The sequence below is a fragment of the Pundamilia nyererei genome, unplaced genomic scaffold (assembly GCF_000239375.1).
Source record: "Pundamilia nyererei isolate P.nyererei 1_Seehausen unplaced genomic scaffold, PunNye1.0 scaffold00346, whole genome shotgun sequence".
In the NCBI taxonomy this organism is placed as follows: Eukaryota; Metazoa; Chordata; class Actinopteri; order Cichliformes; family Cichlidae; genus Pundamilia; species Pundamilia nyererei.
Genome location: NW_005187747.1, coordinates 315482 through 327138, shown reverse-complemented (window position 1 = coordinate 327138; position 11657 = coordinate 315482). Strand labels below are relative to the sequence as shown.

Here is an 11657-nt window from a genome sequence, read left to right as displayed (position 1 = left end):
GTGTGTGTGTGTGTGTGTGTGTGTGTGTGTGTGTGTGTGTGTGTGTGTGGCTGAGATTTTTGTGCTCCTATTGGTGGACCTCACAGAGGCCTGGGTCTGGGGGTTACGTTGAGATGCAGAGTAGAGTAGCCGGGGATCGAACCACCAACGAGCCGCTGGTCCTCCCGTGCTGTTACTCTAAAAATGTTTTTTCCCCCCAAAAGTAACCAAGTTACTTTCTGCAAGTAACAATCCAGCTCTGAACTTTTCACGTGCTTCAATCGTGCTGCTGCGTTACTGTAGTGTTGACAGACGCCTGCTGTGCGTGGAAGCAGCGAGAGCACGGCGTGTTCTGCTTGCCGTACGCGTCGTCCTGTCCGTGCTGGGATCAGAGGTGTTTGGAGGTAAACGGGAGCTCGACTGCAGGAATGAAAACAAGCCGCTGACTTCCTGTTGTTTTCACAGCTGGTCAGGCGAAGCCGTCGGTAAACTGCTGTTAGGCGAGTTATAGATCCGGTCTCTGATCCATTTGAACTTCAGCCCCTGCGTTTCTGAGCTCCTGCATGCGTTTGGCCGAAGAGCCTCCACAGGTGGTGTGCTGCTTTGTTAGCTGCTGGACGTTTTCTGTCTGGAAGCGTCCTCAGTCTGGACCCGATAAACCTGAGGTTCTTGTCTCGGGACCGCAGATGGACACAGCCGCTGCGAGCTCGCTCTGCGGTCTGCAGGATCAAAGTCGGCCCTTGTTGTTTCGTGTTTGGATGAGAGGGCGGACAGCGACGTACGGGAGCATCACACCTGCTGATCAGTAACATCAACATAAAATCCTTAAAGCGGAGCTCCGCCTTCCTCAGCGCTCAGTTACAGTGACCTCACAGCAGCCATATTATTGGTCACGACCTCATTAAAAGGCTCCGGCAGCACGAGCACGATGCCCTTTAAAGCTGTTACGGAGGAGGATCCACGGACCGTCAGGCTGTAACATGAGTCTGAGGCACGGACTCACTGCTGCCTCTGCTGGACGCTGTTGCATCTCAGGTCTCTCACATCATCAAACCAGTAGTGTGGCTCTGTTCGCTGTAACGCGCTCGGCTCGCCGCTGGTCGTGACCAGCCATCGGTCTCCCTGTCATGTTTTCCTCGTGCTGTGAGGCGAGACTGAAATAAGCTCTTCCTGCCGGCTGACTGGTGCCTGCTAACACTCCTGGGTTCTTGTTCCTGTTTCCAGTTTGTTCCAGAGGGAGGACGCTCTGCTGTGTTTAACTTGCTGTGTGTCGCGGCTGGTCTGTGTGAACACTAACACTGGTGCGTTTGTGTGTCTGTGGCGCTGCAGCTCAACACTAACGCCTCTGTTTCTGTGCTCCTCCTCTCTGCAGGTACAAGAAGACTCAGGAGACGCTTTCCCAGGCCGGACAGAAGACGACCGCGGCTCTGAGTACAATGAGCACGGCCCTCAGCAAGAAGATCGGCGACATGAGGTACAGTGCGACAGAGCCAACATGGCCACCGCGCCGGCTCAGCTGCAGGAACAAATGTCAGCGGGGACGTGTGGACCCATCCTTACACCGTCCCCTGCTAGGCAACCTGGTGACGAGTCTGTGGATCGTTTAAATCAGGTGGTGTGTTGGGTCTGCACGCCTCTCCTGCTGTGGGTTTAGCTCCCCGAGTGACAGAGTGCGAGCACTGCTCGGGCGACGGCCCGTTAACGTGGCTCACAGCATCAACCCTGTCCCGTCCTCGCCAACGCGGGGGCTCAGAGAGCGCGTTGGCGAGGACGAGGCCCGCCTCAGATCGTCACCGGGTTAAACCCGGTCACGCGTTTCTTCCTGCAGCTCTGACTTCATCTCCGGTCGCGTCCTGCCCACCTGCAGCTTCACTGCTGTGATTGGGTCGTTACCCAGCTTCAGTGCTGAGTGTGAGTAAAGCAGCAGTGTGACGACGGCCAGGAAACGGGACGCGGCCCCCTCCACTCTGCAGTTTAATCCCTGTAGCTGTGTGTGTGTGTGTGTGTGTGTGTGTGTGTGTGTGTGTGTGTGTGTGTGGCCTCACGCTCTCTCTCTCTCTCCTTCTTACCGCTGCCTTGGTCTGACCCGCAGAGCTCTGCCGTTCTCTAACTCCTTTAGGTAAGCCTCCACATGTTGTCGTCCTCACACGGTCAGTCACATGACCTGTAATTATGTAAACGCAATACTGGTCCACTAAGAAGTCAGGTGACCCTTTAAAGTGCCTCAAGGGGACTGCTGTTGTGACTTTGTGCTGTGTCAATAAAGTTGAATTCAACGTTTGTAGTGATGCTAGGCTCAGGTTGCTGTGGAGACAGCTTTATTTCAGTTTGATGGTTCTGTATGTTCATGTATCAGCGCCAGTTTAAAGTGCTGTGCTCTGATTGGCCAGCCTGACAGGAAGACGTTTCGATGATATGAGCTGAAAATAAAGTAAACGAGTTAAAGAAACGACGCTGGGCGTTCCAGCTGTGCAGAGGATGTTTGGAAAACTCGGTTCTTTCAGCGTCAGACTGCTCTGCAGGCTGTGACAGCTGATTTAACAGCTGTGTGCGTGCGTGCGTGTCACTGCTTCCTGCATTGTAACACTTGCTTTTCTGTCTCTTCTCTTTAACGCATTCAAAGTAGCAACTATTCCATTCGCCACTCGATAAGTATGCCCGCCATGAGGTAACGTAACACACACACCTGTACCTGTCTGTGCTCGCTAACATCAGCTCACTGAAGGCGTTCAAACCTGGGGGCGTTTGATGTGGGCAAATGAGGTGGAGTTTTTATTGGCTACTTTTATTCGAAAACATTTATTCGACTCTGCCGTCAGCTGATCTGATGTTTCCGTGGCAACATGAAAGTTTTTGATTTTAGTTGTTATTGTGTTGAAGTTTGACGCTGCGGTGACATAATGAAACTTTGCTGCGGTGGCTGTTTTTCTTTGTTTGTTCTTTCCAGTCGCAGCTCGTCTGCAGTGAAACACAAACGATACAAACATGTGTACATTGTTTGTTTTTATTAAAGCTGCTTTTATTTCATGATTGAATATTTTATCAGGTCTATGGCCCAAAACGTTGGGCTGCTGTGAGTCTGCAGATCTCAGAAACCCACATTTTATTCACAATAAAACATGACGAGTCTGACCTCAGATCAGTCTTAAAGGAGTCCAGAGCAGATGGCGCCATTTCTCCATCGTGGTCACGCGTGGTTCTCCTCCATGTGATGGAGCTGTAACCTGCACGTGTGGACTGCACGCCGAGCTGGTCGCACACGGCGGTTTCTGGAAGCGTTCCTGAGCCCGTGCACTGATCGATCACAGAGCGGCGTTTGAAGGTTATCGTCCGCGCACAGAGATTCCTCTGAGTATGCTGATGATGTCATGTTCACAGTGAGGATTGCTGTAGGTTGGTGAAGCTCTGCCCGATCATGTGACCCAGCTGCTGACAGAATAGAATCGAATAGAATAGAATAGAATAATCCTTTAATTGTCCCACAAGGGGAAATTTGGTTGTAACAGCAGCCAGAAAGACACAACACACAGGACACCTGATCAGCTGATAAATCTTCCTCCGGCTGTTTCTCTTCTCAGTTTTCAGCGTTTTGTCGACCCGTCCCAACTTTGACGCACGTGCTGCCGCCATCAAAGTCTAACTTTATTGAAATGGTTCATTTTCTCCTTTAAATGTTTTCTGTGAATCAAATCTGGATTTATGAGACTTGCAGATCATCACATTCAGTTTTTATTCACACGGCATCCTGACGTTTGGATTTGGCGTTGTTATTAAAGAAATGTGATGTTTGTTAGATTTGATGTGGCGGTGTTATTCTGACTCTAACCTCGTGTCTCTGCTCCGCAGAAACTCTCCAACCTTCAAGTCCTTTGAGGATAAAATGGGGAACCTGAAGGTGAGCAGAGGTCTGCAGCAAAGTTTAGTGTTTGGAAAAGGATCAAAGTTGAACATTGTGTTCAGATATCTGCAGGACGAGCAAAGGTCAAAGGTTAATGCAGAGTTTCACCACAAGGTGGCAGCATGTTCTGTGTCCAGTGTCGATTAGTTTCTTCTTCTTTGCATGTTTTTGCTCACGGTGCTCCGTGAGTGTGGGACAGGAAGTCATCTTTTCTTTAGTTTCAGGTTTGTGTCTGAAGGAAGGTTTTAAAATGAAGACGAGACTTTAAACAGAGTAAACAGGAAGCTGATGAAGGGACGCGCTAACCGCATCACTGACCCTCAGCTGTTTCCTCTTCCTCTCTCTCTTCAGTATAAGGTCGTCGGTCAGAGAGGAAATGGAGACGCCGTCAGCTCCCCCACCGACACCACCCCCACTCAGGAGAACCCATCTTTCTGAACACTCGCTCCCTCCTCCACCACCTCCTCGCCGTCACCTTCTTCACGACCTTAGACTGTACTGTTACCACCTCGTCGCAGAGCCACACCTCCACCTCCACCTCAGCAGCTCGCTCTGTAGCTGGTGGCAGAGTGCACAGCCCCGCCCCCGAGCCCCGCCTCTGTTTCAAACCCATCAATGTTTCAGAGGCCACCCGGCTAAACACCAGGCGCCAAAAGATGTCACCTTCTGAAACTTGACCCCCCCCCCCCCAAGTGTTCATACTCATCCAAAAAACAAACAGGCAAACCTCCTGCGGGTGTAGCTTTGGAGGCGGGGCTTCTGCAGGTGGAGGAGGACTATATGGGCCTCTGTGGGTGAGCGTGCTCTCTTCTTTCTCTGCATTCACACTGTGAGCACACGCTGCACAGCGCCCCCCGCCGCGCTCTGTGTAAACGCAGGCAGGTGTACAGGTTAGCGCTATATACCTGCGAGGATGGGCGGGGTCAGGACCCGGGAACCCCCGCCCTCCTCGACCTTCTCCACGTACACGCACATCCCACCTGAAACCCCCGCTGTGTAAAAAAGCCCTTCAGCCATTTTGTATTCTCTGAACTCTTTTACAGCTTTGCAGACGTTTTTACGTAACTTCTATCGGCGCGTACCAACACAGGTAACCAAACGGTCTCCGGTTCACAGGCGTGTCGCTGAAAACGCAGCTTCCTGTTAGTGAAACTGGCGTCGCCGTCGGAGCGCAGCCGACGCTTCAACGACGCTTCGCCGCGAACGCTACCTGCTGAATGTCACCGCTTCTCAGTCGGCCTTACTCGCGTTAAAAGCTTCGCCCGCTCTCTGATCCAGCCGTGGGACACGCCCACCCCTCGCCCTTTGGTTTTTCTTCTTCTTCTCTGGGTTTGGTGAAGGACGGGACGCCCGGGTGTTTGTGGTGTACTCACACGGGGCGCGTCTGGTGTGCCGCTTGTCTTCGTTCGGGCCTGCAGAGTAACTTCCTGTACGGAAGCGACCACGCCTGCAGATGAACTGCGCTCACGCCAAACAACAGAACAACTGACTTTTCAGATTTTTTTCATTATTTGTAAAACGCCATGAAGTACCGTGCCAATCTTTGTGTGCTTTGCCAACATCACTCCTGCCCGCTACAGGAAGTGCTGACGAGCTCGTTAATAAGACATCCTGCTCCTGTGGCGTCCGACTGCTCTGTGACAGGAAGTGGTCATTGAGGCGTGCCGCCACGTGTGAGTACACCTGAGAGGGAGACCTGTCATCAGTCTTGCGGGTCTCCGCTGTGGGTGTTTCTGCTGCCCGCGGCTGTCCTGCCTCCTGCGTGCGTCCTTATTCTTTGTGTTGATCATTATGGTAGACGATGAAGATGATTTGTTAGCTGCTTCCTGATTTTCTTTCCTTTGCTTTTCTGTGGTGGTTTCTTCTTTGTAAAATGTCATCAGTTGCCAATCCTGAAATATCTGTTACAGACTCTTTCTTTGTGTCTCTGGATCTCCTCGAGTGTCTCTGCGCTTTGCCAAGATTAAACAAACTTCTGCACACTACAAGAAATACTCCTGAAGTCATTTACTTAATAAAAGAATCACATTTTTCTTATGCACAGGGGAAAGGAGCTCGTCAGTGTGAGAAAAATGCGATTTTGAAACTAAATGGATTTTCCTCCTTGAAAGCTGCACATGAGCAGTTTGTTTTGGAGAGTAGATGATGGATGGAGTGAGTGACTTCTTAGTTTTGGGACGTGCAGCACACCACGAGCATGCTCACTGAGAACTTTCAGCTTTATTCGGGTCCGGGGCCTCGCTCATGTAGATCGTTAAAGGGATCAGATTTGGAAGCTTATGGTGAATTAATTAAAAACATTTTGGTTTATTGTAAATGTTTGGATATCAATAAAGCATTCCTTTAAATGAAATGTTCCCTGTGATCTCTTCACTTCACTGCTGTGCATAAATTTACTGACACATCTTTACAATCTGTAAATTGAATAAACATTAATTAAAGTTTGATTCTGGATTTGAGGCTCTCCTTTTTCTGAATTCATGGAAAAGTATTGCTGAATTTAACTGATTTAAATTCAGATGAAGGCTGCAAAGTTAGAGAAATAAAGCCATGACCATCTCCTGGGTTGCTAAATTTCCTGAGTTTAGAGTCAACTATGACACCTGGGCCTGAACAGGAAGTCAATCTGACGGTTTTTGGGTTTCAATATGAGAAAACGTCAGCTTTTAAAAAAATAAGCTGCATGCATATTCTATTCTGTATGCAAACAGCATAGGTGACAGAGGCTGAGGTCACCGAAGGTTAAATTTGTTTACAGATTGTCGTCTTGATGCATTCTCAATCATCCAGGAAAGTGAATCTTTGATCAGTGGTTGTTGATCAGTGGTCATGAGAATTAGCATAATTATGATTAAGGAACTGACCTCCCAGCCCATTGTCCCTTCAGTGGGCTGGTTTCAGTCATTATGCAAAGATTTGGGGAAACCTGCAGTCAGCTGAGACTGAAGAAGTCACTTGGATGAGTGACGAAACGTTTCTCCCACAAAACGCTACGTCCAGATGAACAGAATCAACTTTTGGTTTTTTACAGACTTGTGTGAATGCACGCTTCGGTTTTCAGAAAAAGGGTGTTCCCTGACCGGGAATCGAACCCGGGCCGCGGCGGTGAGAGCGCCGAATCCTAACCACTAGACCACCAGGGAGAGCTACCGTGAATCGTCACAATCAGGCTTAAATAGTAACGTGAAACAATCATGTTCGTAGTATTAATAAAGTGGTCACTCTTCCCCGTTCTGTATCAGTACGGGTCATATGAGAACCACACCTGTAGAGTGACAGGTGTAGGCGGCGGCAAGAGGTAGGTAGGTTGTCGTGGCCGAGTGGTTAAGGCGATGGACTAGAAATCCATTGGGGTCTCCCCGCGCAGGTTCGAATCCTGCCGACAACGAACGTTTTGCACAATCACTCGTTCCTGTTCTCCTACGAACCTGACCACAGACAGGTGAGATAAAGCTGTGCCACTGTCGAGGCTCTCAGATGAGAGACACCTGCATTTAAAATCAGCAGAACTGACCTCAAGTACTACAGTAAAATATGTATATATAGCAAACATGGTAGATAAAATTTAGACATAAACAGTCATAAAAGTATAAAAGCAAATATAAAAACTGAGCAAAAAAACTCTAAACTGCATCAGCGTCATGACCTCCTTTTTTCTCCAGTTTACTGAGTCAGTTACCGAGTCACCCCCATTAAACAGGTTTTAGTCATAATGTAGTTTACTGTGTTTTTATTTGTAGTTTTTACTGGGAGTTCTTTTTAAAAAATGTTTTTTATGGTATTGTTTACGTGCTACTGTAAGGTGACCTTGAAGGTCTGAAAGGCGCCTCAATAATACAATAAAATGTATTATTATTATTACCGGCAGGGGGCGCTGGAGGCTGCTGGTAGCGCAGAGAACAAAGAGAAGTGCAGGAAAACGAGCGTCGTGTTAACGGTTACAGCCTCAACGGAAATGAAATGAACGCATGTAAAGTGAGCGTGTTCTGAGGCTTACAGGCAGATACACGCGCCGGTCTCGGTGTGCCGGTATTTTGTGATGCAAATGTTGAAATTTTGTTTCAGTGATGTTTCCATGGAAACCCGCTGATTCAGCGCTGACGCGACTTCAACGGGGTGTTTTTTTAGGGAAAGGGGGAAGCGGTGAGGGCGGAGCCTTTGTTCGTCCCGCCTCCCACTGGGGTACGTCATGTCCAGTATAAAGGCGGGAGCTGCCCGTTCCTCCGCATACCGCAGCATCGTCGGAACTCGCTCGGGCCTTGGAGGGTCACATTTACCCAAAACTTCTTTTCAAATGGGCCCCGTTGCCTAGCGTTCACTCCCCCAGCCTCGCCGACTGATCGAAGTGAGTGCTCCCGAACATCAAGCACGTCTGGGTCCGCACAAGGTGAGGCTACCGACCGCGACGAGCGGTTAGAAAATGGTGGTTAGCGGTGCCTGTGACGGCCGTTTCCGGCACAAAGTGGGCATTTTCGATGGTTTCACGTTCCCATCTCGTCCCGAAGCCTTTCTGTCCCCGTTATGCTAACCGTTACGTCTCTCTCGGTGTTGCCGTGGGAGCAGCGGGGGGCTGTCGGGCCGTTAAAGGCGGATTAATCGGAAACAAAATGTCCTCCGGGACATCCTCCGTGTGCCCCCCCTCCTTCCCCCGGGGTCTTTTCTCCCACCGGGCCGTTTGCAGGGTGACCCCGATGGGGCGGATTCACGTCAAGATGTCGGTCTGCTGCAGTGACCGTTAGTTGTAAACAAGCCCGGCTGGGATGACGTCATTGCCGTGGATGTGTGTACGTGCAGCACGCGAGGCTGCAGAGTGACCGTGATGCTTTCATGTACTGTTATATTGTCTGCAGGCGGGTTTCGCCTCACACTGTTAGGCTGCTGTGGCAGGTTTACACCTGTGTAGAATAAAAACAAGATCCTGTGATGCACTCTTGATGTCGGCCTGATGTCTCTGCAGCTGCTCTTTGACGTCAGGCTTTATTGATGAACAGATGATCAATGAGCTGCACGCTCACGTGTCCCGTGTAAGCACAGGCAGGAATCATGTTTAAGCCCTTTGTGGGAGGGGATGTTTGGTTCCTAGCTGGCCTTGTTTACGGTGGGACAGGTTCGGGTGTCACTCACACAGCAGAGCAGCCTCTGTGATGGTGATTATTGGAGTAATAATATCTATGGACACAGGAAGTGATGCTTCACAGACACTGATGCAGGGATGATTGATGGCGTTTGTGTTTATATACCTTTTTGTTTCCATAGAGGCAGCGATTGGTCAGATTCTGCACACAGATTACACAGTAATCTTTATTTTCTCGTGTAATCCTCTGAATTACAGTAGTAACCGTAATCTGTTATTGGCTTTCTGTTTAATGTCAACAGTGAGCACAGCGAGCAGTGTGTTCATTATCATCAGTGCTTCTCCATCACTGGTGTGTATTTTTAATGGATGCGTGAAGTCCTTCCCACAGGACGATCTGATTGGTTGGAGAAAGAAAACAGAGGAGCACATGTAAACAAACTGTCAGGACATGGTCACGTGACTCTGTCACTGCTTTAATGACTGAAATGGTGACTGCAGGTCATTGGCGTGATTACTTCCTGTTTGTTTTGTCCCCTGCAGGGTTCCATCAGCACAGTGTACAGCGACCAACGGCCCAACAATGGCAGCTATCCCAGCAGGAGGGTCTCTCGTGGCGACCACTGATTACTACCGAAGTGAGTATCGCACGAAGAAGAGTTGGCAGGTTACAGTCAGCGAGGTGTGAGGTGGAGACTAACCCGAGGTTTGTGTCCCGCAGGGCGCATCGGCTCTACGTCCAGCAGCAGCTCGTGTGGCAGTTCGGAGTACAGCGGCGAGGTCATCCCTCACCATCCGGGTCAGTGCACAGTGGGACAGGGCGGGGCCGGGAGTCTGGTGGCGTGGGAGCGTTCTGTCGCGTTTCTTGTGCCGACATTATGCGGTTTAAAATGCAGCAGTCGGGGCTTTCTGAGATGCTCCACCCACTCGCTCGCACACTGAGTGAGTTAAGCGGCGGCTCTTCTGGCAGGAACTTTGTGTCCTGAAGCGACGCCCACGTGAGCTGATGCAGATGTTTGTCTCTGAGCATGCTCAGTTCTTCCTCCCTCAGCCTCAGTTTGGGAGACTGTGGGGCTCAGAGACCGGTCTGATCCGGTTTGTTGAATTACAGCTCATGTGAGAGTGCTGCTCTTCATCACCACAGCACACGCATGTCGCCAGGGAGCTCGCACAGACACACACACGCTCAGAGTGAACTGAACACACCCAGTTTCCCCTTTCACCTACTTTCAAGAACAGAGCTGGGAGAGTGTGTGCGCATTCTTTCCATGAATGAGAGCTCTGTCTCAGAAACCAGGGCGGTGCTCGGACTCACCGAGGCTTTATGAAGGTCTGATGCAGTCATTTCCTGCTTTCTTTTCCTGTTGCCATAGAAACGTCTTTGTTATAAAATAACTGACCAGTTTGAAACTCGTTTAAACTTGTGTGAGCGGCGTCAGTCAGTGATCATGTGATCCATCAGCTGGTCAGGCTGACGTGTGAACTGCTTCCGCCTTTGATTTCATTGGTTTTCACGTTTGTGTTCAGAAAGTTTGACTTTTTCTTGTGACCGAGGTTAACGTCGCCGCTGTGACGGCGGGAAGCGCAGCAGTCCTTTCACGGTTAAACGCTGCTGTCGTGTCTGAATGTTGGACTCTGTCCACAGGACTGCCCAAGCAGGACTCCGGCCACTGGTGGTCCAGCTTCTTCTTCGGGAAGCAGCCGGGGATGACCCCACTGACTGAGGAGGCGCAGCACAAGTATGGACACACACGCACATAAATAAACTTTATTAGCAGCGATGGTCTGACTTGGTTAACGCCGCTCTCTTCCTGGCAGGGCGGGGATATCTGGTGTGGTGACTAACGGTCAGATCACCTGTGTCGCCCGGGAGATGGTGATGCAGCGGCAGGCGAGCGAGAGCAGCGACGCGGGAAGCCCCGTCTCCTCGTGATCCCACGGTCTCTCTCGGTCTTGCCACCACACCTGATTGGGGGGAATCGAACCATCAGCCAACGCTAGGTGACGGGAGGAAGTCCCGTTTACAGCCTTAGTTTCTTTTTTTCCTTTTGTACGTGTCGTAGTGTGGCTGCGTGTTCTGTTCCTGTAACCTCACTTTTTAAATTAATGACCAAAAATAAAAAATAAAAGCAGCCGATAAGCTCTGTTTGTTTTTAACATTTGTAATGTGTTTGTATTCAGCCTGAAGGTGGCGCTGCCACAGGCTTTTCTTAACCTTTCTCACTTTGTCACTGCAAACGAAATAAAGTCGAGTGCATCCCGACGCTCTGTGTGTTTGTTCAGCCTCCAGGTGACATCAGGGTGAGGAGGCGACGCTTCATTGGCCTCAGTACAGGACGGACAAACACCTCCTCCTGCTCCTCCTGCTCCTCCTGCTCCTCCTCAGGGCGATAAACTCAAACCCTGATTTCATAGAAACTGCTTCAGGATCGATAACACGTCACCTGAAAGCCCGCAGCACTGCACGTTATTACTGTGACATCAGCAGCAGCCTCTAATCTGTCAGATTAACAAATAAACGCCACACGTGGAAATCCTGAAGCTCTGATCAACACTAATGTCCAAAACACGCTCCAGCAGATTAGGAATTACTCAGATTACTGTAGCTGTATTATTGCTGATCAGGTGCGAGTGTGGAGATCAGCTGACTGATCGTTCATGAAGCGGTGCTGTGGGCTCAGCTCATCTTTGTCACACAGCTTCAGT

General features: G+C 50.0%; 2 protein-coding genes and 2 non-coding genes across 15 annotated transcripts in view; 3 read left to right on the top strand and 1 right to left on the bottom strand.

Moving 5' to 3' along the window:
• The window catches only part of tpd52l2b (tpd52 like 2b), a 16702-nt gene extending 10472 nt beyond the window's left edge, over nucleotides 1-6230 (top strand). For 4 of the 12 annotated variants that reach the window (XM_005752144.2, XM_005752142.2, XM_005752149.2 and 1 more), the window contains 5 exons: nucleotides 1352-1453; nucleotides 2072-2098; nucleotides 2606-2647; nucleotides 3826-3874; nucleotides 4229-6230. In XM_005752144.2, the coding sequence (XP_005752201.1) occupies nucleotides 1352-1453; nucleotides 2072-2098; nucleotides 2606-2647; nucleotides 3826-3874; nucleotides 4229-4315 (307 nt within the window). In that variant the 3' untranslated portion in view covers nucleotides 4316-6230. Of the gene's footprint in view, nucleotides 1-1351; nucleotides 1454-2071; nucleotides 2099-2602; nucleotides 2648-3825; nucleotides 3875-4228 lie in introns of all 12 variants that reach the window. The other 8 variants (XM_005752143.2, XM_005752141.2, XM_005752148.2 and 5 more) reach the window with 2 other exon arrangements.
• A 718-nt stretch (nucleotides 6231-6948) lies between these two features.
• Nucleotides 6949-7020, bottom strand: trnae-cuc (transfer RNA glutamic acid (anticodon CUC)). Its single transcript has one exon. It is a non-coding gene; the product is annotated as a tRNA-Glu (tRNA).
• Nucleotides 7021-7183: 163 nt separating this feature from the next.
• On the top strand, nucleotides 7184-7265 carry trnas-aga (transfer RNA serine (anticodon AGA)). Its single transcript has one exon. It is a non-coding gene; the product is annotated as a tRNA-Ser (tRNA).
• A 713-nt stretch (nucleotides 7266-7978) lies between these two features.
• Nucleotides 7979-11214, top strand: ppdpfb (pancreatic progenitor cell differentiation and proliferation factor b). The gene is made up of 5 exons (XM_005752140.1): nucleotides 7979-8264; nucleotides 9495-9589; nucleotides 9673-9750; nucleotides 10597-10690; nucleotides 10770-11214. The coding sequence occupies exons 2-5, from the start codon at nucleotides 9535-9537 to the stop codon at nucleotides 10882-10884; spliced, it is 342 nt and encodes a 113-aa protein (XP_005752197.1). The 5' UTR covers nucleotides 7979-8264; nucleotides 9495-9534; the 3' UTR covers nucleotides 10885-11214.
• The last annotated feature ends 443 nt before the right edge of the window (nucleotides 11215-11657 follow it).

What these genes read in the sequence shown, in the direction of transcription:
- ppdpfb (XM_005752140.1), top strand. Translation starts at nt 9,535, where the DNA reads ATGGCAGCTATCCCAGCAGGAGGGTCTCTCGTGGCGACCACTGATTAC. An exon ending in GGTCATCCCTCACCATCCGG is followed by an intron (nt 9,751 to 10,596) that starts GTCAGTGCACAG and finishes CTCTGTCCACAG; the next exon opens with GACTGCCCAAGCAGGACTCC. An exon ending in ACTGAGGAGGCGCAGCACAA is followed by an intron (nt 10,691 to 10,769) that starts GTATGGACACAC and finishes TCTTCCTGGCAG; the next exon opens with GGCGGGGATATCTGGTGTGG.